This window comes from Drosophila albomicans, chromosome 3, assembly GCF_009650485.2.
Source record: "Drosophila albomicans strain 15112-1751.03 chromosome 3, ASM965048v2, whole genome shotgun sequence".
In the NCBI taxonomy this organism is placed as follows: domain Eukaryota; kingdom Metazoa; phylum Arthropoda; class Insecta; order Diptera; family Drosophilidae; genus Drosophila; species Drosophila albomicans.
In genome coordinates this window covers 11,009,688-11,034,158 of record NC_047629.2, presented here as the reverse complement: position 1 = coordinate 11,034,158, position 24,471 = coordinate 11,009,688, and the positions used below count along the sequence as shown (strand labels likewise).

Here is a 24,471-nt window from a genome sequence, read left to right as displayed (position 1 = left end):
TGAATAAACACATATTATCCATAAATCCTATTAAATAAATGTGGTTAATTACGATGGTGTCCTGAGGCTGACATTTCATTGAAATGAACTTAAATATTTTGCAATCAAATATAAATTCATCTAGAAGCCGGCATTAAATCAATTCAAGGAATCCGAAAGGTTTGTACCTATGGGTGTATTTGTGTTTGTGTTTGTGCAGCAGCTCTTGTGTGTATCTGCGTGCACTTCCGTCTGCTTTGTGTCACAATGAAACGGAAATAGCATCCTGAATACACAGACACATGACCCCGCCCATCCTAAGATAGCCACATGAATGACCTGACATCTCAGCTAAAGTAAGGTGGGTGGCATATCGCACATTTAAAAGTTTCTGTAGGCCTCAGAAAATGTAGTCGACAAACCTTTAAAAGAAATTGATTGATTTTCATTTCTTTTTTTTATTACATGTATTGTTGTGTTATACGAAAAAAACACAAAAACCAACTAAAAGATAAAATTGGAAAACAGACCTCATAAGCTTCATACTTTACAATAGACAATTAATTACGATAATCATAATGTACATCTATCTATGTACTGGAATTGCTACTTGACCAGCCTTCGAATCCTGCTGGTGGATGGGCGTCCAATTCAATGTGTTCGATTTCATACATTCATTCGATATGTCAGTGTGTGAGTCTGGGTCTGAGTCTGTGATACGATACGTCTGATGGTTATACAATTTGTTTTGTATAGTTTCAGACTTGTCGGGAGCACATCTTAACTAAGTTCGAAGCCAACACCGGACTGTATGGCATAGAGCAGCTTTTCGCGCATTTGATCAACGCTATTGAAGGGCGGCAGCTTCAGCAGATTCGTGCAGGTGCTGGCTGTAGGTAGGCGCTCCATATCGCCAGCATTCTGTATGAAGAATGGCGGATCCAGGTCCTATAATTGAAATATTATTTTAAAACTGATGAAGTAGTTACGTAGCAATTGAAATGCTTACCTTAAATCCTAGCAATGGAGGACGGGAGCAGCTTGTGACAAACTTAAGGAGCTGACGTCGTTGCAGATCATCAAAGCTCTCCACCGCTGTCCAGAATGCTACTATGGAAGGATGCTCCGGCGTGTATTCCCCGCCATATTTGCAATGCTTCTTCAGGTCCTCCAAGTCAATCGGAATTTCCGCGCCAGATATGAGTATTTGCAACTCCTTGTTGCTGAACATATAAAGCCACTCAATCGGCAAAACATTTGATAGACCTTTACGGAAGGCTTTACAATGACTTTTTATCTGAACATTTAGTTTGTAATTGGCTATCAGTTGTAGATACTCGATGCGATTTGAATTAGTCACCGGCGTGCTCTGACCTTGCGGCTTCAGTTCCACAATCTGTGTTTGCCCAAGTGAACTGCTGGCGACTGTGAAATCTAAATTCAATTCACTAACATCACCGGTATAGTCTTTGAGATAAAGCAGATTGCGATATAATTCCGGATCGAGTGACGCTAATTGATGTATGTCAACATCCGAATATTTGCCAGCTAGTTTTGTTAAAAAGAATTCCGCCAGCGGAAGCTCCACTAACAGATTTTCATAGATTGCTTTTCCCACAATACGTCCAATAAAATAATAATGTTTCTCAAAGTCACCAAATAAATCCGCCACATTTGGATTAGGATACAGTTTGTTGTCAGTTGTCACCCTAAAAGATAATGTTTTTGATATTATGAAAATTCAAAAGTAAATTAATGAAGGCACTTACATAAAAAAGCCCCGATTGGGATCAAAAGCAGTCTTGATAAGTTCCGAGAGAAATTCACGAAAAACACCGCCACCATCAATGCCCGCTTCATCCAGTCCCAACGAAGACACAAACTGTACTCGAAATTTGAGACGCAAATCCGGTTCTGTTGGCAAAAAAGCAGTTAATAAAAATGTAAAACACATAGATGTATATTAGTTACCATTCTCAGGACGCAGCTTGTCGTAAGCATCCTCGTAAAGATGGGAACGCCTCACAGTGATCATAATGGAGGGACCCTGTAAGAATGCCTGCTGGTGGCCCTGAATCCGCATTTTGTTCGCCGCAACAAGACCCTGGAGGATGCTCACGCGCTTATTGAATGCGACGACAAAGGGTATTTCACGCAATATGGTTATGGAACGTTTCTGTTTGGTTGACATGGGCGGGCCGTTCTCAAAGTCTTCACGCGTGAAATCACGAATAGGCTGAAATGGACGTATGCCACGCATGCGACTACTGTGTGTCAAAGGCAGATCCGTTGGCCTGTCCAATGGCAAATCCAATCGACTGACTGTCCAATGTGCTTCCGGGCAGAAGCCAAGTCGCAAGTCACGCGTATGGATCTGGTTGAGGACAAACACCACCACATTCAGCAAATTGGCCCAAATTTGCTTCTGTTGACGAAGCTTTTTGTCATCGGCATCGGTGTGTCCAAGAACACTGCGAAAAGCTAACTCAACCAAGCCAAGGCTAATGTCCTTTAGCGTCTTGGACATTTGCACGATTTCAGCAATGGAAAATGGCATCAGTCGGACATGCTTTATAGCTGCCTGGATAGGCGTCACCAGCAGTTTTTGTTCCACAAACTCGACGTCATGCAATGTGGGCAGAAGACGTCCGAATAGCATACAAAACGTTGCCAGTAAAGGAATAGTGCGATCCACACCCTGCTGCTTTGCTGTACAAAGTAGAGAACATTGAATGCAGCTGTTTTACATTTTAGAGTTGTTTGCTTAACTTACGCACAACGCCCTTAGAAATGAGTGTGAGTGGCGCAGAAAAGCCCAACTGTGTGGACTCAGCGGCCAGTTTGAACCAGACTGCACGCACAAACTTGGGCGTAAAGGCCAAAGTGTAGAGCAATCTGTAATAAGATGATACAAATTAAATGCTTTGAAAGAGGGACGAGCAGATTTGAACATACTTATACTCGTAAACTGCATGCTTATTGTATATCATCAGATTGTGACAGATCTCGCAGAGTGCGTAGATGAGCTGAGCATTCTCAATGTGTGGCTCCATTTGCTGTACAATGAAATCCACTCGTTGTGTCTCGTTCAATATGGCTATTGATTCCAAAAGGCAATTGCGTTCCTTGCTACTCAGTTCGCCTACAGGGCGGCAAGGTTGCTCCATATCATAGTCAAGGGTGCGAGAAGTCGGCTGATCATCGTCATCTTCGTCCGACTCATCCGAGTCATCATCTTCATCAGAGTCTGTATGGCGATGTGGTGCCGCATGGTTTCGCAATGTCGACTTGGGTAGCTTCAGTATATTGGGCATCATTTCAGCAATAACACGGACGTAAACGATCAGCAAGTTGCTCTCTTCCAATGTGTCTGCAAAAAGAATAAATTAGTCGTTGTTTAACACTTCAATGTTAGAAACTAAAACCAAATCCTCTACTTACCTAGTTGTTTGCGATCTAGCACTAGCAGCGAATTCAGTAAAAACGAACTGAACAATTCACGAGGTTGTGACTTGCACTGCTTGACCTCACTGGATTGGATTACACCATAGAACAGGGAACTGCGTTTGATTTCCTCATCCAAGTCCGTTGATTCAGCCGCAGACCGTGTCACTGAATTGGACTCCAGCAAGAAGTGCAGCGATTGCATCAGCAATGCAAATGGAAACTCTGCACTCTCCGCCAGGTTGGGCAGCACAAAATAACGAATCGGATCCGTATGCGGCGTAGCCAGAATTTCAGTAATGAACTTCTGGCAGAAGATATTTGACTGCTCACCGGCAGAAATGCGCCTGGCAACTGTAAGCGGTCGCAAAAGCAACTGAAGCAGCGCTTCAGCCATCAGACTGGGCGCCTGCAATGTCTCCCCGTCCAGCGGTGGACACTTCTCATCAAGCAGTTGGCGCAAGCGCACAAAGTAGTTGCGGGCAATGAGGAAGCCAAATACTCGATCCAAATATTTATACAAGAGCGTTTCATCCTCCACATAGCGCTCCACGGCAGCGACAGTAGTGAAAGTCTCCAGCATACGAAGTGGTATAGCACCAGCACTCTGTGGCAGCGACAGCTCCAGCAAGCACGCATCCAGCAGCTTGCAGACGCGCAGCATCCAAATGGGATCATGTGCTGAGTGCTGTAGAAGGCGTGATGGATTTCGCAGAATTTGCTGGCAAATTTCAATCTAAAAACAATACAAAAGTAATATAGCATATATCGCGATCTACGCTATAAATCTATACTCACCAGTCGCCCACTGTCCATGGCCACCCGACTGCTGTAGAAGAAACTAAGGCGTCGCAACAAGAAACACATACTCTCATCCTCGTTCACCCGATCCCGATGTAGCTGCAGATACGCGTCGAAGGCTTCGCGCTCAGCTCGTTTGCGACGCTGGCGATGGATGAAGGACCGAGCGTATGACTGCAGGACAACGGCGCCATTCGCCTTCTGTCGGAGTTCGTTGCGTTTCTGCCGTTCCAGTGCTGCTTTGCGAATGGCTGTGTCTCGGTCACAAGTGTGCGAGGCACCTCCAAGACTTTGCACCGGCCTTCGCCGATATTCGCCATCGAAACCAAACATGATACTGCACTAGTTTTCAACAGTTTCGCTGCTGGCTTTGGTGGGTACTACTGCTGTTTCTGTTGCTGTTTCTGTTATATTTTAACCCAGCTGATCAATCGCCCCCTCCTCCACTCACCACATCATTTATGATTTTCAAATCTTTAATGGAGAGTGACAATGCATTAATGAACTGCTGCGTCAATTTCGAACAAACGGCTGATGATCCTTATAACTTCCTTCTTTGTTAACAGAAATGTATTAATACTATTTTTTTTCACTTGCCTACGATAAATTTTCTGGCTGCGTAAAAAAAACGAATGATTTGTATATTTTCTCCGTGTTGCACAAAAGTACTAAAAAATAACAAAAGCGCCAGCTGTTCCAAGTTGTCAAATGGAGACGATGTTTCTATCGGCATTATTACAGAAAACCCTGATACTATTTATCTGGTTACATCTCATGTGGTATATTTTTTATTCAAGTGGTATTCTTGCTGATTAAACTTTTGTTAAAATCCGGAATGTAAAAATGAGTAACAGAATATTTAATAGTTGATCGAAATTTGAACCTTGAAAATATCAGAAAAATACTTTATATTATTTTCAGTATTTTTATACTAAAATGAGCATATTACACCGTTTTCGACCTTTTTTCAACATTTAAAATTTTTATATTTTGTCATACACAATGTAGAGCTAGAGAAAGTCGTCAATTGTGTTTAGCTTGTTTTGTGGAACTGAATCTGATAAAGATTAAAAATATTAAATATGTACAGGTACATTGTATTGTAAATTTTTAGTTATATTTATAGTATTATATTATAAATGCAATATGGGTAATTCCACGACGGAATTTGTCCCGTGCGAGACTCTTTACGTTAAAAATAACATAAACTGAAACAATTTTAAAAATAAAAAAGGTTATTTTTATAGCCCTAGATAAGTACTTTAATTAGAGCTAAGAATGGCTTTGGAATTTTCTTTCTGTTTAGTTTTCGGTTCTGATAATTGCAAAAATTTACAAATTCGTACGCAAAACCAAAAAATTAACGAATATATATATTTTATCGTAAAATAGAACAAGTTCCTAAAATCAATCTTAACTCTAAATATAGTGCTTATCTAAAGCTTTAGGAACAACATTCACTTATTTTTAAAATTGTTTCAGTTTATGTTATCTTCACTGTAAAGAGTCTCGCACGAGACAAATTCCGTCATGGATATGTAAATAACAGTTTTGTTCAAATTGCATATGTTTTTCTTATTAAATATAATTTTTAAATATTGAACAACAAAAATAGTAATAAATTAGTACACTTCTGTAAGTTAACGGTCCATTTACGAAAAGCCATTTCGTTAAGAATATTGATCTCAGACGATGTAACGATGATATATTTCATCCGTATATTGTGTTATGTGTACTCGTATTAAGTCACTTTTAGCGCGCCAATTTTGAATTTATTGTGATGGAATATATGTATGTATGTATTAAATCAACTGATACGGATAACATTAATTACTGTCACGAATCGGTGAGTAACGGTATGACTTGTTGACATTAAACATTAAAGTAACGTTTCCCGTTAAAATTTCGTCCATATGAAAAAAATTAAACTACAAATACAATAAATCAGTTACAGATAATCATGTGTTTCTAATCACTTCAATGTGATTTTATTATGATAGTGTATCTTAGTTCGAACATATACAAATATGGTAGAACATGATTGAAACTTTATATCTAAACCATCTAATTAATAGCTTCTGTTGTTTTCCTATCATTTTTATCATTAATAAACAATTAGCACTTGAGCACTTAGAACTGGCGTTTTCTGTGGTCGCTTGGTAAATTCAAAGTGCAGCATTTGGCAGAACTATGGCAGAGGCTCCATTTGTGACGTGTGGATGGCGTAACTGATGACGCTGTTCGACGAGAGCGAGGAGAGCGCGTGGCACATCCATTGTTTGATCATCCACAAGCACAATATCAAAGGTATTCATATACTTTTCCATGTTTGCCTCCACGTGATCAAATAGAAACCCTATTTTCATGATGTGAGATGAAGCGGGCACACCGTTGGCCATGTCCGCATCGCCGAGAGAGTCACCCATGACAATGATGTGGTCACGTGTGTGTACAAGCTCATAATACTCGCTGCCATCCAATACCGTTTCGTTTTTGTTGAAGGTGTGAATCATCGGCTGCTGGAAGCCATCAAGCACCCCATTGCGATATTGCAAAAAGTTTGACACGACCTTGACATTGGGATGCATTATGTTTGCTTGCTGCAGCACAGACACTACAGAATTGCCCAGTCCAGCGGAGAACACGAGCACCGGTATTTGGAGACGGAGAAGCGTCGCAAAAAGCTCATGCGTATGGTCACGTAGCGCACGTTTGAATTTGCTAGCGGTGTGCTCGATTTCGGTCTCATCGAAGGCAAATCCGCTGGCCAGTTTAGCCGACTGAGTCCACCACTCGATCATGTGCTGGACCTTCTCCTCGATTGGCATGTGGGGATCGATCTCGATAGGTCGGTATTTGTGGAAGAGCTTGTCGGACTCCTCCTTGAAATACGTTGGCAGCGATTTGCAGGCATTGAAAATGCCAAAGCTCGACAGTACTGGAAGATTATCCTCAGTTCGCTGTTTAGTGATGGTATAGTCGAAATCCGAAACAAATTGCATCCGCTCTGGACCGCCGCAAACGAACTCATTGATGATTTTCTCCACACGTTCTGGATCACGCATTTTGCAGTGGCTTTGATTCAACGCGGGAATATCTTGGATGCGCAAATAGCCCGCATTTTCGTCCTGTTCCTTGCCCATTGCGAAAATGTACTGTTATTTTTACTTATAGTTATAACAGCCAGACGATGAGAAGAGCGAACCGAAATATTCGTGTGTTCTCGGAGTGGGTTCTTTTCGACGACTGAAAATATAGCAGTATTTCGTTGATTAGAACTTTGCGCTCTCATTTTTCACGGCATTTGCAAATTTGCACATATCGCACGCATTCGCTTAGTTCCTCTCACATTATATATACATATGTATAAATATATATATATATATATATATATATATATATATATATATATATATATATATATATATATATATATATATATATATATATATATATATATATATATATGTATATGTGATTATGCATAGGGATGAACGACTCTGTGATAGTGAAACCAAATCCTAATTCAATCACAAATTGCAATTGCAGTTTCAAATTCGAATTAACAAAACAGACTTTTTGTATTCATTAGTCACTGTTATCCAAGTCTGCTCATCACTAGCACACGAATCGGTGCAAAAACAAAACACACACACACTAATGTGTACATACTCACGAGCGAAGGTATATTTTCTATTTCCAATGAGCGGTACCTGACCTTGGAACGCTGTTGCCAATTTCTTCAGTTGTTATTTACTGTTGGCTCGCTCTAATGCTTGGGGCACTAATCAGCCTGTTTATCGAAGCTTTTACGCTTTGTGTATTTTTGATTATTAACAATAAATGCCGGACAACTCAATTCGCTTATTTACCAGTCGTTCTTTTGAATCAATCATTGCACTCGGCGAGAACGTACCGCAAACAGCTGAGCTGAAACATTATGGAAATGAAACAACGCGCTCGAAAGTCGCAAGCTAATAAATCGCAACAGTGGCAATGAAATTTTTTGTTTTGTTTATTTTTGTGCTCTCTCCTTCAGCCTTACTTTGTATCTCTATCTTACTTGCTCACATTTGCTGGTTTCTATTATGCTACAATTCAAACAAGAAAAACTAAAAAAAAATATTAGAATTCATATCAAATAATATTAACATAATTCATTAAACCTATGTCTTATTAATCTACATATTAAATATGTTTGAGTTATTGTTAACTGCTGCGCGGGTGTGTGTACGTACGATGTGTGTGTATCTCGCTCGAGGCTTGAAAATTTCGATTCTAATAATTGAATTAGTCTTCGATAACGATTGGCATAGTCGTCGATTGTGACAGGGACTTTGCCGCCGAGCGCTGTTGTGTTTGTTGTTGTGGTGGTGATTGCTGTTTTTGTGGCGTTGTTGACTTCTGAACGCAGTTTTCAAAAGGCAAAAACTTCCACTCTCCTGGCAGAAATGGCTTCAGGTTCTCTTTGCGTGTCAATTCACTGTAAATAAAAATGTTCATAATGATAGTTCCAGTTTAAGCAAGCACATTTTCAGGTTTTACACAAACTTACCGATTTAAATAATCACTGGCAGCTGCACAATTTCTGAAGGCATAGACACCTCTATCGGGTATCTTGACCATGTACTTGGAGTCCATAAACTTAACCCGATAACGTGGTAAATCTTTGGCCACCAAAAAGCCGTACTGCGGTTTACTTGTACTCGCCGTTGCTGGCACCTTCCGATTGCCCGCTTCTGGTGTCGATGTCGTCGAGGACGCCTCTGTCACTGGATGCTTTGCGGGAAGTGACGATCTGGCGTCCTTTGCTGCAGCGGCGGGTTGCTTATGCGGCAGGGAATTGCGAGCGGCGGCCAACTGCTGCAGTTTGGTTGGCAGCGGACGCACCTGATGGATAGGCAGATTCCCAATTGAGATTGTGGTGGCCGTTTTCTTCACAATTGTTGGTGTTCTGATTGATGATTCTGCTATTGCTGGTCTGATAATACTTGCTCCAGGCGATGGCCCTGTTGCCTTGCGCTTGAGACCAATTTTAATGGGCTCCACAGCTGCATTGTTGTGCAGTGGGTGAGCTGATGTTCCATTGGCATCTGTAGATTTCATCTTGGTGATTGTAATACCTGTGGATGGAACGCCGATCTTAATATTCCCATTACCACCACTCAGCAGCTGCTGCAGTGATTCATTGATCTTGGCGGGAGGCGAACCGGTCTCCTTGCTGTTTACTGAGGCGGCAGTTGTAGCTAAGGCTGGAGTCTTGCAACGCTGCACGGAGATGCGACTAATCTTGGCTGGCTTGGGCTCCGTATTCGTCTCACTCCGACCAGATGTAGATGGCACCACCGGTGTTTGTGTGACCTGCACTTGTGGCGTAAGGAATTGTGTAGACGGTGCAGTTCTTCCTATGGCAGGCACATTCGCAATGAATGGCAGAAATCCTCCAGCCACTGATCCATTGCTTGTTGAATTCCCGCCAGCTGCATTTGTTGGTGATCTTACTATCTGGAGAACACCGCTATTGCCGGCGGACATCGTTTGAATGGTGTAGTTGGTACGCTGTGGTTTCGTTTCCTGACTCGACTCTGGTTGCTTTGCCGCATCCACGTCATCATCAATAATCATGCAGTCGTCATCATCATCGTCATCTGCGGCATTGTCGTCGTCTTTGGCGTTCAACTGCTGCAACTGTTGCTGCTGCAGCTGTTGCTCCGACTCAGTCTTTTCGACCTTCGTCACCATGCCAGCCGATGCCGTCAAGTCGACCTCAAAGTGCACCTGGTTATTGATCTGCAGCACCCAAAACGCCATCGTACGCCTCTCAGCCTGGACTTTAATGCTATGCTCACGTTGATACACTTCTCGCAACATCATCTTTCCGTCGACACTTTGCAGCAGCACCAGCACTGGCGGTTCCTTGTCCAGCGGCAACGGGCCAAAGTAGATTTTGCGTTTGGACGCCGGTGTCACGAAGGCATCGTAGGGAGCATCCTTGAAGAATTGCAATTTGATGACCTTCTGCGTGTCATAGGAAGCGCGAACAACTTGATAAATTCGATCCAAAGAGATCATGTCCCGGAAGGCGGGAACGAATATATGCGAGAAGTCGTCAAAGAGATTCAACACCAACCAGCGATGATCCTTTGCGTGTCGCTCTGGTATTTGCAGAGCACTCACATCTCCTTGATGCACCTTGCGGAACTCAATGTTGCTGCGAATGATGAGACCAGCATCCTTGTTCTGCGTCGTCGTTGTCGTCGATCTGGCAGGAGGTGTAGGCAACATTGTTGCTGGGACTGCTGCTGGCGAAGCAACTGATGATGGAGTTGATACTGTAGCAATATCTTGCGATGATGTAGTTGCACTTAAGCTTTGCAAATTCGCGGCTTCTTTGGCTGCCCTTGCCAGTTCAAGTTGTTTGTGCTGCTCCCTTATCTTTTGCTTTACCATCAGCGAGCAGAGCACATTGATTTTCTTGGTCAATATGGGATGGGATTGGGGCGTCGGCTTGGTGCACGCATTGCCCTCCATGTACCGCAGGAAACCCTTGACCAGCCAATACTGTTGCCTGCCCTGCATGACCACTGCCAAGCGACCAGTGTTCTCATTCTGTTTGCTCTCCAGCAGCATGCGCGCCATCAGCGGCAAGGCGCTAGGATCAGGAGCAAAGCGCGTATTGACCACACCAATGGCACCGCAAACCGCAGGCATCATGTTGGTGATGGTTGCTGCGAGGAAATTGTAGTTTTTCATCTGCACGTCCCAAATGAATACATAGTCCGACTCAAAAGCAGCCAAGAAATTCGTCCACTTGATGATGCATAGAATGTCCTCATTGGGAGCGGGAATTATTTTACTTTCACGCTGCAGCGCCAGATCAATGTCCTGCATCTTTTTGCTCACATGCGTGTTCATCTTGAGTATCACATCGTTGTAGGATGCGCGGAATACCGCAGAGTCCACCGAGGCGCTGTCATCCAAACTCGGGGATGACGAGCTAGCAGTTGAATCCGTGGCGCCTGTGTACAGTGAAAAGCATGACGATATCTTGGGCATTTGAATCTCTGGCATTGGAGCGGACTGTTGCACATCAGTTTTCTGCTTGATCGCATCTTTTGACTCCTCCGCTGAATTGGGCAGCTGCCTCTTGCGCTTAGGTGGCTGCATTTCAACGCCGAGTTCGCTGTGAGTTGCTCGTTTGCTTGCCACTACATTGCCTGCTTCGCTCTCATCGGAATCGTCGCGCACAAGAATAACTTGTGGCTCTGACTCCGTCAGCTTATGTTGCTGTTTCTGCTGCTCCTGTTCTATGCGTCGTTGCTGATCTAGTTCAGCACGGTAGTAGTGCACCGCATTCGAGATGCGCTTCCTAAGCAGCTCTTGTGTCTGGGGCGTCTCACTGCGCCTCACCTCCAAGCTCACGCGTTCAGCTCGACGGCGATTAAGCCGCAAATAGCAATTCTTTGGCACAGAGACTGCACGGCGGCAGAGGAATGGACGGGAGCGATAGTAGCTAAAGATGATGTCAAGCTCAGCAGGTCGTTCAGGCGACACAACACCACTTGCAGCTGCTTTGGTCGTTGCTAATGGTGTAGGCGGTGGTGGCAGCGACGATTGCGCTGACGTTGTCGGTGGAATTGGGGTTTTAATTGTGAGTTTAATTTCCGGCTTAATTGTCGGAGCAAGCTGTTCCTGCTTTGGCAATATCTTTACGAATGGTTTAATAGTTGGTTTCTTCGGAAGGTCTTGTAACTGTGCCTTATTGTCCTTGCGGCGCTTCTTCGACTGTGCTTGCGATTCCTCCGGTGGTCGTTCGAAACTGTAGTGAGCCCTTGTGGCCAACTCGGGCACATAGTGAGGGGCAACAGCATCGCCATCTTCCTTTTCAATTATGACCGGCTTTCCTTCCAATGCAGTTCCGCCGCAGAAGCAATTATACAGTTGATGTGTCATGCAAAAGATGGCCCAAATTAGCAATGTCGGGAAGACGACGAAGCGACACTTCGCAGTGTTTTAACTGCACAAAATCCGTGTCCTTCACAGTGCACTTTGGTTGCAGCGATGGCAAAGTTGCAAATGCAGTCTCTGGGGTAACTCGGGAGCGTTTTACGCTTGGATCACGTTTTGCGGCCTTAGCTGGACGCACCAAATCATCATCCTCAACGGAGTCGTCAAAGTCCTCGTATCGTTTGGGCGCTTTCGTGCAGCGTCGTTTCTTATCACACTGAGTTTCGTTGATGAGCAGCGTTTCATTGTCGGTCAGCACTAGAGTCGATGTGAAATCCTTTTCCATTTTAGCCAAGCGAGCTGTCGCCTTCCGTCGCAGATTGAACGCATCCTCGTTCGAGAGGCCGCGACCCTGTTATTGAAATATGGCATTAGGTTAAACTGGATCTAGACCTATAAACACAGATACTTACGTCAGTCTCTACGCGCATTACGCGAGTCAGCTCCGCCCGTGTGCAGCGGCATTCCAGAACACAATCCGCACGTCCGCAATGTTCTCGAGCGGGAAACTCTCCGGCGAGACTCTCGCAGAGGCAACCCATCTGACAGTGTTCTTTGACACAAGGTTTGTTGGCTGCAATAAAGAATGATCAAATTATTATATCTATTAGACTTGTTATCTTTAGTATTTCAATTTTGAAGCAAATAAATTATTAACAACTATTTTGGTTGAAAATCAACACAGCAACCTATTATACGTGTAGGGACTTACCATCCTTTGCCATAGCAGCTGCATCGATGATGGTGGCATTGAGACGGCGCAGCTCTTTTGCCAAACGCTGCTGTTTGTTGGGGCGCCGCAGTTGCTGCTGTTGTTGTTTGCCAGTTGACAATTTATTACCGGATTTGTCCACCTTACTAGCTGCCGTCTCCTCTTTAATGGGACTTATCTCAGAAGTAGAGGAGTAACTTGCATCGGGATCAATGCTGACGAATGAGTTCTCGCTGCAGCTGATGGCAACCGTGTTAATCATGTCACTAATCATATCTGCGCAGGCCAAGTCGATGGGATCAGGCGATTCGGGCAGTTCTTTGCGAAACTGAAACTCCTGCAGTTTCTCGGGCGGTTGCTCGGCAGTGAAACTATCGTCCAGCTGCTCGGAGCGATCGACAACACGACGCACAAGGATATGATTTCGATCATTCAAATAGGGTATTACAAAAGTGAAACTCCTCCGCCTGCCTGCAGGCAATCCGTCCGCCGGCAATCCTTCAGCATTTGCTTCCTCGTCTTGCGCTTGCATCTGCAGAGTAGATACACTGAACTCGGCCCACTCGCGCGTTATGTCATGATGAGGCAGGATGTACTGAAGATAGCGCTTGGCAATCTCATCCAGAGGTCGGCCCAGCTCTGGCTTTACATCTAGATGCACCGGGGGCATACTGACAATGGCCATGCTGCCGCCAGATAGCAATAAAGCGGCCGTATCATCGTCCAGTGGTTTTTGGTAAGGTTTCTGTGAGAGCGGGCAGGGCTTGAAGATGGCAGGCAATGGATACTGATTGAGTTTCTGCAGTTTGCCGCCTTTCATCGGCCATGTGGGTAGAACCTTCAGCTCAGAGCTGAGAGTTGCATCCACGCATTTACTTCGGTTACATCGGATGCTGGCGATCTCCTCGGCGGTCAGTTGACTGCGATGCGGACGTTTCTCGCGCTGACTGTTGTTGCCCCGACTTCCCGGTAATCGGACCATTTCACCGTCAATGCGGATGACCTGGTAGTAGTACTTGTCCATGTCGGTAGCCACATAGCTGGCGGCCTGCCAACCCTGGCGGGTGAATGGCATTTGGCTACCGGATGACTGCAGAGTCTGCATGGCAGCCACTTTCACCTTACGTTGACGGGACTTCCGCTGCAGTTCCCTGTAGACGTTTGCCTCGTTGTTGATGATCGCCATCTTTTGGCTCTTGCACCGTTGCAGGTACAGTCGACGATCCGCCACAGTGCGAAGGCGTTGCAGGCTGTCCGGCACCGCCGGCATGTCCATATGGGGAGGCACACTGTGCGCCGTAACGCGCCCATCTTGATACATGGGCTCGAGCAGGCGTTCGCGATCCTCGAGGCTCGATTCACGCAGATTATTCTTTTTCATATACGCTTCGAGAGCATCGCTTACAAATGCAGCATTGCCGTCGACAGTCTTGCAGCTCTGCGGCACCAACGGAGTGAGCAGCATTCCTGGCTGATGGTCGCTCTCGTCGAAGCCCACGAAATCGTCGCTGGCGTCATCATGAAAATTGCAATCGCTACTTTCCTCGGCTATAACTTTGTTGCATGTGGTAGATTCATTTGTTGAAGTCGTCGTCGTCGGGATATTCGACTCCTTGGCAAAATTTTTGACGCGCACTTTACTCATGAGCATGTCAAGGAATTTGCTACCTCCAGACTTTTCAGTTGCATTCACCGATTCGCTGTTGGCCTGTGACTCACACTCTTCAATTTCCATCAGCTCTGAGGTGACCGGCTTATCCCCAATGAGGTTCACATCTTGCCGCTCTTTAGTTTCCGTTGCATCAGTCTCTGCAGCATTATCGGCTGTGTCTTTTTCTATTGTTTCCGTTAACAGTTCTTTGGCCTTTTTATCCTCTTCGGGTTGTGCGACAGTAGGGTATTCTTTGTCCAAGCGTAGCTCGACATTTTTGTTGGCATCTTCGATCAAAGAAATACCTCGTTTGCCATTCTTTAGCAATTCGAGTTGTTGTTTCATCTGTTTGGACAGCTCCTCGCCATACAGTTCCGTCTCCTCGTACTCCGTGACGAAGCCCATCTTTTTGTATAGTCGCACAATGCTTGGTGACCATTGCTTGACGTTCGCCTTGCGCCGCTTAATCATGCTCTTAAGTCGCGGATCGAAGAGTAGGATACGTGGACGCCGTACGATGACGACGCGATTTCCACGCTTCCGCCAGGCATAATTGCGAAGTACACATCGTGGTTGTAGCGCATAGCAGATGAAGCGTTTGGCGTTTCCCCAATTTCGATGCAGGAATTCCCGTGAAACTGGATATAGACGGTTCAATTTGCGATATTTATTTAAATCCTTGCCTGCCAGTACAATCGGAGGTAGTTCTGGTGACATTCTAAAAAATAAAAAGGATATTATTAACTACATTTACAAACCCCGACTCAATTAAATTAAAATTAAATTAATGGTAAACGTAATTACATCTTAACTGCTTCTTTAGCAATTAAGACAATTTAGACACTTAATATTCAGTCGCTTTACATATAGAATCCAAATATTATTTGTCATATGGACTATATTTGTAGAGACAACTATTTGATAAATAATTATTTTTTCTTTTTAAATATTACAAATAACAACTATATTTGTTATATGTTTATTACTCATGCGGAAATATTGACAAAATTTTCAAAACTTTAACAAGTGAATCGCACTTCTAAAAAAAATCTGTATACTCAAACATTTCAGACATTTTAAGGTTAGGAATTAAGAGAAATGAAAGTTTGCGAGTTACGAAGCAGTGCTGCCAATAATGGTAAATTTTGCAAGCAAATGGGTCGCATTGCCGTAAAAAATATGTATACTAGAAAACGAAATATTTGTCAATATAATATTGTCTAAATAACATATAATTTAAGTGTATAATATGTAACATATTTAAAGTAAATGTAGCGCAAAAGTCTTACAAACATTTACAATCAAAAAAATTAAAGAAAGTTCGCAAATTACGAAACAGTGCTGCCAATAATGGTTAATTTGCAGGTAAATGGGTCACACTGCAGTAATAGATACACACTTAAATCTTCCGGGAAATATGTATGCAAAATGAGGCAGGTAAAACCAAATCATATTTGTTACCTGTGATAAGACTGTCAATATGTTTTAAAAATTAAGAACTGCGTACGTGACAGCACAGGACTACTTAAATTAGCATGTTATCGAATAGCTTACGGAATCTACACGAGATGCAAAACTACATAAATGTAAAATAATACGCACATTTATAACAATTAATGTGAAGAACAGCGGCTCAATAACAATGCATGAGTTCTTGATGTTATTTAAGCGCCTTTAACAGCCCACGCAGACCCGCACACTGATACAAATACAGATATAACACAGAGCATCAGCGACGGCAGCCAAACATTTTACACACTTTCGATTATTTTCAGCAACGAGTTGTCGTTAACTATTGCCAAGAGCCGCACATAATTGTAAGCTGCGAATGCACTGTATTCACTTTAATATACTCAATTAATTATAAAAATTACCGATTTTATTCAAAAAAAATATGCGCGTGCAAATATTTTACGATGTGATCGCAAGCAGCGCTGTGAAGACCCTGTGACGGACTGGTTGTGTATACATCGAAACATACTCATATGTAGCAAAATGAGCTTGTGTGTGTGCCTCAGTATAAGGTAAAAACCAATTTCAAGCGTTCCAACGGAATGCAATGGCAATGGCACAACAGTAGTTGTCCCGCTTATGTCACGACTGCATGTGTACGCACATTTATGTACATGTCTGTGTGCGCACGTGGTTACCGATAAAAACCGATTATTGTTGTCGAATGTCTTGCAAGGGATATTATACAAATTAAATGCAGATGGTTTTCCTTCTTTTTTTTCATTATTAATTACTTGTACACATATAAACGTAAGGCACAGGAATTTAGAACATGTATGTATGCAAGCATATAGTATACATACACAATCAGTCTAAATGAAAAATTTGATGTTTTTTATTATGATCTCCGCCCATATTTGTGCACTTTTCATAAATAATAATAATGTATGCAATTTTAATACCTGACATAAAACTTGTGCTGTCAATATCTCTAATGTGTTCGTAAATTTAATAATAACTCGTCCGTTATCCGCTAGACATACTCTTCACAAAAAAACTATGAAATATTTTTTTGCTATAAATCGATAACCTCAAAAGAAATCCAACATGGCGTCAACGGATACATACATACGATACCGTCGATCGCATGCGTCAGAATGAAAGGCACCGAACTACACCCCCATGTAACAAATACATACATACATACATTTTATGAAGCACGGAGAAACCGAAAAAATATCCTGTCACAAATGAAAATAAAACCTAATAAAAGCACTCACCTGCTGAAAATAGGGCACACTAAGGTGCCTTGACTTTATTTAATATCGTAAATTTAATGGAACCTTTAATATATTTGCTTCTAGTCCACTTCAACGCGTAATAACTTGCGGCTCTCGCTGCTGACGTCGCTAAAAGCTAGCACACACAATCCAATACATACACAAAATGTACACACACATGTGTGCAATTGGTGACTGCATGCTAAATTTCAATATGGTGACCGATAACAACGCGCCAAGATACCAACATGGAATGAAACACAGGGTTGTTCATGAGCAACAAATGTAGCCTGATGATATTCAAAGTTGAAGAAAAGGTTGCAAAACGTGAATTAATTGAACATTACAACTACTAAATAGATCAATTAATCATTGTTACTTGAATTTAATCATTCGTGTACATATTTTTGTTATTCTTCACCTAGTAAACCCATTTGTTACATGATAATTTCATTTAGCTTCCACATTGTTTTTAACCGCCATAATTTGTTACACGTGATTATAATGTGTCCTTTCGATAATCGTATTACATGCATTTATGGCCGTTCTGTAGTAAGTTGAAAACAAAAGGCGGGTACTCTTTGCATACAAGATGCGATATTGTTTACCAGGTGGCAACCATGGTTTTGATTTCCCACTAAAAAATGCTGACTAACCTTAAATTTTAGAGGTTAAGATGCGAATACCCCCGCAAAATAAATAACACACATTAATTTACTTTTTATTTGCTTTATTATATCTATTATTTACATGTACGTATGTATATTGTTTATGCAGAAGTAACTTAAGTAATTGTCATGGGATAAGAGCTTTACCTGCAATAATATGAAAAACAAAAAGAATAATTAGTTTTTTTTTTTAATAGATATTTTATTAATTTAGATTGTTTCTCAGTAGGACCTATTTTTGAGGATTGTGTTGTTGCGGATTTTGTGAATCATGTCACATATTCAGCTTTCCTTTCTCATCACTTTGATGTATGCCTTATAAGTGGCTTAATTAAATGAAACTCACCTTACGATTAATAGATAAAATTTGTGGCGTTTTTTGTCCAAAATATAAAAACTGCAATTAAAGAAGATATACAACTTTATTTAATAGATGCTGGCGTTAAAGAAATATTGTATTGCTTATTTTTTATGTTCAGTAGGACCTATTTTTGAGGATTGTGTTGTTGCGGATTTTGTGAATCATGACACATATTCAGCTTTCCTTTCTCATCAATTTAACAAGAATTACTAATTATGTTTACATTATGCGTACCTTTTCTAGTTTTCTGTTCCCCAAACAAGTATATTCCATCTGTAAGATAAATAGAAATATTTATTTAGTTAAGAGACAAACATTTAGATTTAGTTCAATGGCAATAAATAACTTTCAGTAAGACCAATCTCGCATTCAACATGAGAAGTTTCACTTAGTTTTCAGCTAGGGGCGAAAGTTATTGATCATCATTTTGAAATCTATTTAACCCAATAGAAATATCAAAAGCAAACTAACCTTTCAGAAATTTCCGTTAAATTAAAGATCACACCCCCGTATACTGAAAGTAAAAGAAGACTGATAAGTATAATTTTAAGAAATCATATACATGTGTATATATGCACATGTTTTTTATATTTTCAGTAAGACCAATCTCGCATTCAACATGAGAAGTTTCACTTAATTTTCAGCTAGGGGCGAAAGTTAATGCTCATCATGTAAAACCGGAGTTTTATATTTGGTCATAAGAACTTTAGCTTACCTTAAAACGCATTCGAATGAACTGGTCACCTCGATCTTTTTGAGCATGATCTGAAAAAGTGGACAATCTTGTAGTTTCTATAACAATATTCCATATTATGTTTATGCAATTGTATGTCAGTAAGACCAATCTCGCATTCAACATGAGAAGTTTCTCTTAATTTTCAGCTAGGGGCGAAAGTTAATACTCATCACAGAGTTGAATATGGCCAGTAACTTTAAGGATACTAACCTTTACTGAAATCCTAGTAATTCAATAGAGAACAACAGAATACTTGACATAAGAAGTTCATGTTTTCACATCTATAAAAAAAAAGAGAAAGGCACGTTAGAATTGATTCTCCAAAGCTATTTATTTAGAGAGTGAAATCACTAATATCAGTAAGACCAATCTCGCATTCAACATGAGAAGTTTCACTTTTGCTTTCAGATAGGGGCGAAAGTTTAAAACTCATCAAATTTTGGATTACACTTTGACATATTGAGAAAAATGACTTACCTTATGATTAAGCATTTTGTCCATATTACTGTGCCAAGCTAAAAGGAGAATATTGAATTAAATTAGTCAAATAGGGTTTTGGTGAAAAATAATATAATAAAATGTTTTTCATTTCTATCAGTAAGACCAATCTCGCATTCAACAAGGGGAAGTTTCACTTATTTTTCAGATAGGGGCGAAAGTTAGCACTCATCAGAAGAAAAACATTTATAATAATAACATAAAGAAATTTCTTACCTTTTAAGAAAGTGGTTGTTACAATGCTGCTGTAAATGTTAAGGTAAGTTTATCGAAATCAGGAAGACTTAACAATTTACAATAAAAAATATATGTTTATTGCATTGCGAATGTCACTTATAAATGCATTAAAAATTTGCATTTTTACAGCACGTCGACGTCTGCAACTTTAAAAACTTAACTACGAAAATGCTCTGAATAGTGGAGGACATAAAGGCTAATTCCTAATACAATTATGCATAGTATGAGTAGCTACTCTACTCCTAAGCCTCTTCTCTATCTCTATCTTTGTCCTTCTTCTTCTTCTTTTTTTTCTCTACGGTGGTATCAGCAGCATCCGCATCTTCGGCCTCAGCTGGAGCCTCCTCCTCGCCCTTATGCTTCTTCTTCTTTTTTTTCTTATCTGATTTCGCAGGCGTGGCGTCGACTGCGGATTCCTCGACACTTGAGGTACTCAGTTTGCGCTGCAGATAAACAATTTCAATTAATTATCTTCAATAAAGAGCTTTTGAATATACTCTTTTACCTTGCTGACTTCACTGGATCCGTTGGTAGGTGCTTCAGGAGTTTGTGGAGTCACTGCCGCAACTTGCTTTTTGGCATTGTAGTCAACGAACCCGGTTAACCATTCCTTGGGTGTGTTCTCATTGGGCCTGCCAAACTTGTCTAGTTTGCCGGCAGCAATAAGCGCCTTCTTGGCCGATGCCTTCGGACCCAATCCCCACTTGCGTGGATAAGTATCGCGCTCCATGATGACACGTTTAATCTTAGCCACAACGCCGTGGTCGCAAGACGACATGGTCGCTGTGGTCATAAGAGCGATGGCTAAGCAAATGGCCTCACCCTTTGTCGTGCAGATGACAATTTCCTGCTCGAGTTCAATGCCATCTTCATAACGCAGGACACCGGGTAACATAATTTTGGCACCATAGCAAACGGCATTCACCTAGATAACGATATAGACAGGAAGAACGAATTTAGTATTGTGAAAGTGGAATATTCAATTTAATTTAAGTTAATTTTTATTGTGGTCTGAAAAAATCTTTGTCAGATACGCTAGGCAGGCGCAACTCCAACATACACACATCAGCGGCTTTACTGTTCCCAGTCATAGTCACAGACGTTGCTGGTTAAAATACAATCGTCTGCCGGCTTAATATCATGGGGTAGGTAAGGAAGACTTTCAATAACACTCTCTTGAAGACTTACCGAGCTGTCCTTCATGATGATGCGCTTGTGGTTGACCAGAAGACCCTCCAAGGGCTTGATGACACGTCGCAGCATGGATTCATCTTTGTGATTTTCATACAGCCACATAGCGTCGAGAACATCGTGCATTGTGACCATGCCATCGCGCTCGGATTGAATACCTGAGCGAACGCGTCGCAGCTCCAACATTTGGCCACCAACGCCTAGGACTAGACCCAAATGGACACACATTGTTCGGATGTAAGAACCAGCCTCGCAGCTAACCCAAAAAACACCTAGACACGTGAGTATTGTGGCGAGAGGAGAATAGAAAGCGTTACCAATAAAACTGTGCATTTGCTCATTCGCAAATACTGAAATTTTGTTGTATTTACTTCAGTTGGGAAGAGCTCTGGCTGTCTCTGCCTTATGCCAGGCAGCGGCAGGCAGAGGGTTCAACAACTTGAATTTAACTAAGTATTTGATGGACTTACCCATATTACGAGTTTCATCGTAGTCCAACAGTTTGCTGTCGTAAACAGTGCGCACACGCAATTGACGTTTGACAGCAGAGATTAACGGTGGACGCTGGAAAAGTGCGCCCCGCAGCTTCTCCAAACCTTGACGGACCTTGGCAACAGATTCGACGGCTCCATGCAACTTAAAAATGGCCACATACTCCTTGCCAGCACTTTGCTGCGATTTCACGAGGCGTGTGGCGCGGTCAATGCACACAAGAAGGCACCCTGTGTTTTTGTGGAGGGTGAGAAAATTGGGAGAGCACGTGCGTTAGTTACGTTTGAGGTTAGGTTTGGAAAATAGTTTAACTTGAGAGGAAAAATGAATGAAACTATGCACAACAATTTTAGAATTGGTTCCCGATTGAAAATTTGAATATTTTATGATAACAAGGGACATCTTCATCACATATAGACGAAGGATTCTCGCCAATTTTGCACAATGAAAGCACATGGTATTGTCTTCTTACCTGTGACCTTGGGATCTAATGTGCCCGAATGTCCAGTTTTTTCAACTTTCAGTATCTTTTTGATCCATGCCACAACCTCATGGGAGCTGGGATTTGAGGGCTTGTCGAGATTTATGAAGCCTGTCTTAATGTATTCTTTAATGTCTCGATTCAGCGGTGATGAACCATGTGCCAGCGGTGTATAATGATTTGACCGTATGTTGAGTTTGTCAAAGTTTTTGAGTAAAAGAGGCCATTGGGAAGTGTCCAACTCGGCAATCTTCGACGATGGCTTTATTTGGAATTGATTTTGCTTCTGCAGAGTTCCAAGATCTTCATCGGCATCGAGTGGCTCTTCCTTGATTTTCTTCTTTTTCTTCCGGGCATCTGCAATGGTGAATGCAGCATTGTCACCAGAACATTTTGATTACAATTTGCAATTAATTGCTTACCAACGTCAGTCATTTTAACTATTTTATTTTAACCGTAATATATGGAGTACCAAAAAGACGTTTGCACGCGGTGCCTGACTGAAGAAAATGGCCGAGCAACACACGTGTTGCTACAGTTGAAACTTATATCGATACCGAATCTTTATCGATTGTTATTTGTAAGTTCGATAGAACTTATTCGATAATAAATAGAAATCGGATATAGAAAATGTTTTTAATTTGATCCCAAATTTAAAAAAAATTTAGATGTACCACTCATGAGAAGCTTAATTCATGTAATTGGTTCACTCGTATCAAGATGTTAGCAGTTAGCAGCAAATATAATTAAATGAAGTATCGGGGAAAAATCTAGTGACATCAAATTTATCGATAAGTATTTATTTATTGTCAACAGATGGAGCAGGCGAATAATAAAAGTTCAGAGGACGATGTGGTGGCTCCAGTGGGTAATAACAAAGATTATGTTGTGCTGAAACCGTCGTTCAATACAGCCATCAAGTGCTTGAAATGCGACAAAGTGTTTATATTTCCCGCTGACAGAGATGACTGCCTAGCGCACCTGTATCTCGAGCATCGTCTGGTCATTGCGGATGTGGATGACATTGCGCTGCTGGAGGATTACTTGCAGTATTGGGAAAAGGAGTTTCAGGGTAAATGTGTTTTATCTTGTATCCAAAGTAAAGGCTCATGTATACTTTCTTTTATAGCTCATGAATTCGAACAGTACTGCACAACTATGTTTCTGGATCAACTGCCTGACGGAAGCTACGCCAAGAATGAGAAATACTATCTGCTCTGTGATATATTGCCGCAGGACTTTGAGCTACGCAAGCGGCTCCAGGAACAGCGGTTGAGTGCAGCTCTAGTGCGTCATCAGTTTGAGCTGACGGATCGCACCTTCAGCAAGGAATGCCTATTCTGTCGTACTGTCATTAAAGGACTGCGGGCTGATTACTTGGATCATCTATTTGACAAGCATTTCTTGCTTGTGGGCAAGCCCGAGAAGCTAGTTTATGTGGACGAGCTGCTCGAGCAATTGGAAGAAAATTTAAATAGATTATTATGCCTGTATTGCGAAAAGACATTTAAGGTATGTAAGTGCATTTTACCTTTGGAACATTTTCCAAACTGACTGGTTTTTTTTTTAGGATCGACCCACGTTAAAGGAGCACATGCGTAAGAAAGGCCACAAGCGTATAAATCCCAATCGCCGCGAGTATGACAAATTTTTCCTGGTCAACTATAATCGCACTACGTCGCCAAATTCGCATCGAAAACAACAAAGACAGAAACGTAAATCTCTCGGCGAAGACAATGCCAGCGTGGACTTCGACAAGCATTTTGCTCGCCAAGACTCCGATGCAGAACATGATTCGGATTGGTCAGATTGGGCAGGAGACGGAGAACCCAATGCCATAAAGTGCTTGTACTGCGCCCAGGAAGATGCTCAGTTTGGCACATTGAAAGAACACATGCTTGAGAAGCATGGCTTGGATTTTGAGTCAGTGACCAATTCCTTGAACTTTTATCAGAAGATTAAAATTGTCAACTTTGTGCGGCGACAGCTGTGCTTGATGCGTTGTGTGTCCTGTGATCTACAATTTGACAGTTTCGAACTTCTTGCCGAACACATGGCTGCGGAGTCGCATTGTGGTATCGGCGAGCGTACTAAGTGGGATAAACCAGAATTCTTCTTCCCGTATATGGAAAACGATGGTCTTCTATGCGTACTCGATGATAGTAACGGCGATGATGTGGATTCTGATATAGTGCGCATCATATCAGAGGATAGTTTGGCCCAAATAAACAAGGATGCAGAGCGTTTGTCTTTAGAGAACTTCAAATTATAAGTTGTCGTAACTGTGTTTCAAAAACATCTAGATTTATTAAAAATAATCAACAAATTACAAACTTTCAAATGACGCGCCCTTCATGTGTTTTGGAAATATACCAGGAGTGTTTCTGCCCTTCGGTATATTTTAGAAATCCCGTTTGTCACTTTCCAGCACACCTTTGTGCGCATTAAAAAATCGATTATTAAAATATCGATGTAGCTATC

General features: G+C 41.8%; 5 protein-coding genes and 6 non-coding genes across 14 annotated transcripts; 1 reads left to right on the top strand and 10 right to left on the bottom strand.

Moving 5' to 3' along the window:
* Nucleotides 1-431: 431 nt before the first annotated feature.
* On the bottom strand, nt 432-4,906 carry LOC117572063 (ubiquitin-protein ligase E3C). The gene is made up of 8 exons (XM_034254641.2): nt 4,222-4,906; nt 3,421-4,159; nt 2,935-3,349; nt 2,753-2,874; nt 1,951-2,688; nt 1,749-1,893; nt 989-1,688; nt 432-927 (listed from the first exon to the last, which is right to left on the bottom strand). The coding sequence occupies exons 1-8, from the start codon at nt 4,555-4,557 to the stop codon at nt 760-762; spliced, it is 3,363 nt and encodes a 1,120-aa protein (XP_034110532.1). The 5' UTR covers nt 4,558-4,906; the 3' UTR covers nt 432-759.
* Nucleotides 4,907-6,185: 1,279 nt separating this feature from the next.
* LOC117572064 (7-methylguanosine phosphate-specific 5'-nucleotidase) lies at nt 6,186-8,129 on the bottom strand. Its single transcript, XM_034254643.2, has 2 exons — nt 7,901-8,129; nt 6,186-7,470 (listed from the first exon to the last, which is right to left on the bottom strand). Exon 2 carries the CDS (start codon nt 7,365-7,367, stop codon nt 6,390-6,392), a length of 978 nt encoding a protein of 325 aa, XP_034110534.1. The 5' UTR covers nt 7,368-7,470; nt 7,901-8,129; the 3' UTR covers nt 6,186-6,389.
* Nucleotides 8,130-8,355: 226 nt separating this feature from the next.
* LOC117572062 (uncharacterized) lies at nt 8,356-17,506 on the bottom strand. Its single transcript, XM_034254640.2, is given in 6 exon segments — nt 8,356-8,707; nt 8,780-12,189; nt 12,191-12,583; nt 12,645-12,805; nt 12,944-15,312; nt 17,327-17,506. Coding segments are annotated over 5 exon segments (6,525 nt in total). The 5' UTR covers nt 15,312; nt 17,327-17,506; the 3' UTR covers nt 8,356-8,514.
* Nucleotides 17,507-18,694: 1,188 nt separating this feature from the next.
* On the bottom strand, nt 18,695-18,787 carry LOC117572883 (small nucleolar RNA Me28S-Gm1083). Its single transcript, XR_004572616.1, has one exon. It is a non-coding gene; the product is annotated as a small nucleolar RNA Me28S-Gm1083 (small nucleolar RNA).
* Nucleotides 18,788-18,939: 152 nt separating this feature from the next.
* LOC117572880 (small nucleolar RNA Me28S-Gm1083) lies at nt 18,940-19,032 on the bottom strand. Its single transcript, XR_004572613.1, has one exon. It is a non-coding gene; the product is annotated as a small nucleolar RNA Me28S-Gm1083 (small nucleolar RNA).
* Nucleotides 19,033-19,180: 148 nt separating this feature from the next.
* Nucleotides 19,181-19,270, bottom strand: LOC117572885 (small nucleolar RNA Me28S-Gm1083). Its single transcript, XR_004572617.1, has one exon. It is a non-coding gene; the product is annotated as a small nucleolar RNA Me28S-Gm1083 (small nucleolar RNA).
* Nucleotides 19,271-19,438: 168 nt separating this feature from the next.
* LOC117572881 (small nucleolar RNA Me28S-Gm1083) lies at nt 19,439-19,533 on the bottom strand. Its single transcript, XR_004572614.1, has one exon. It is a non-coding gene; the product is annotated as a small nucleolar RNA Me28S-Gm1083 (small nucleolar RNA).
* Nucleotides 19,534-19,676: 143 nt separating this feature from the next.
* On the bottom strand, nt 19,677-19,769 carry LOC117572886 (small nucleolar RNA Me28S-Gm1083). Its single transcript, XR_004572618.1, has one exon. It is a non-coding gene; the product is annotated as a small nucleolar RNA Me28S-Gm1083 (small nucleolar RNA).
* Nucleotides 19,770-19,880: 111 nt separating this feature from the next.
* LOC117566834 (H/ACA ribonucleoprotein complex subunit 4) lies at nt 19,881-22,510 on the bottom strand. Of its 3 annotated transcripts, XM_034246415.2 has the most exons (6): nt 22,413-22,510; nt 21,982-22,347; nt 21,488-21,739; nt 21,015-21,289; nt 20,332-20,751; nt 19,881-20,269 (listed from the first exon to the last, which is right to left on the bottom strand). In XM_034246415.2, exons 1-6 carry the CDS (start codon nt 22,423-22,425, stop codon nt 20,069-20,071), a joined length of 1,527 nt encoding a protein of 508 aa, XP_034102306.1. In that variant the 5' UTR covers nt 22,426-22,510; the 3' UTR covers nt 19,881-20,068. The 3 variants fall into 3 exon arrangements, with proteins under 3 accessions (XP_034102306.1, XP_034102307.1, XP_034102308.1); XM_034246416.2 differs by lacking the exons at nt 21,982-22,347; nt 22,413-22,510 and having other exon boundaries at nt 21,015-21,273; nt 21,488-21,635; XM_034246417.2 differs by lacking the exons at nt 19,881-20,269; nt 20,332-20,751 and having other exon boundaries at nt 21,079-21,273.
* On the bottom strand, nt 20,832-20,973 carry LOC117572877 (small nucleolar RNA snoR639/H1). Its single transcript, XR_004572610.1, has one exon. It is a non-coding gene; the product is annotated as a small nucleolar RNA snoR639/H1 (small nucleolar RNA).
* On the top strand, nt 22,454-24,334 carry LOC117566836 (zinc finger protein 277). Of its 2 annotated transcripts, none has more exons than XM_052006148.1 (4): nt 22,454-22,570; nt 22,807-23,062; nt 23,120-23,502; nt 23,561-24,334. In XM_052006148.1, exons 1-4 carry the CDS (start codon nt 22,454-22,456, stop codon nt 24,260-24,262), a joined length of 1,458 nt encoding a protein of 485 aa, XP_051862108.1. In that variant the 3' UTR covers nt 24,263-24,334. The 2 variants fall into 2 exon arrangements, with proteins under 2 accessions (XP_051862108.1, XP_034102309.1); XM_034246418.1 differs by lacking the exon at nt 22,454-22,570 and adding an exon at nt 22,655-22,687.
* Nucleotides 24,335-24,471: the final 137 nt, after the last annotated feature.

What these genes read in the sequence shown, in the direction of transcription:
- LOC117572063 (XM_034254641.2), bottom strand. Translation starts at nt 4,557, where the DNA reads ATGTTTGGTTTCGATGGCGAATATCGGCGAAGGCCGGTGCAAAGTCTT. An exon ending in CATTTCTAAGGGCGTTGTGC is followed by an intron (nt 2,689 to 2,752) that starts GTAAGTTAAGCA and finishes TACTTTGTACAG; the next exon opens with CAAAGCAGCAGGGTGTGGAT. An exon ending in CCCAATCGGGGCTTTTTTAT is followed by an intron (nt 1,689 to 1,748) that starts GTAAGTGCCTTC and finishes ATTATCTTTTAG; the next exon opens with GGTGACAACTGACAACAAAC.
- LOC117572064 (XM_034254643.2), bottom strand. Translation starts at nt 7,367, where the DNA reads ATGGGCAAGGAACAGGACGAAAATGCGGGCTATTTGCGCATCCAAGAT.
- LOC117566834 (XM_034246415.2), bottom strand. An exon ending in ATTAGATCCCAAGGTCACAG is followed by an intron (nt 21,740 to 21,981) that starts GTAAGAAGACAA and finishes ACAAAAACACAG; the next exon opens with GGTGCCTTCTTGTGTGCATT. An exon ending in GATCCAGTGAAGTCAGCAAG is followed by an intron (nt 20,270 to 20,331) that starts GTAAAAGAGTAT and finishes GTTTATCTGCAG; the next exon opens with CGCAAACTGAGTACCTCAAG.
- LOC117566836 (XM_052006148.1), top strand. Translation starts at nt 22,454, where the DNA reads ATGGAGTACCAAAAAGACGTTTGCACGCGGTGCCTGACTGAAGAAAAT. An exon ending in TTGGGAAAAGGAGTTTCAGG is followed by an intron (nt 23,063 to 23,119) that starts GTAAATGTGTTT and finishes TTTCTTTTATAG; the next exon opens with CTCATGAATTCGAACAGTAC. An exon ending in ATTGCGAAAAGACATTTAAG is followed by an intron (nt 23,503 to 23,560) that starts GTATGTAAGTGC and finishes TTTTTTTTTTAG; the next exon opens with GATCGACCCACGTTAAAGGA.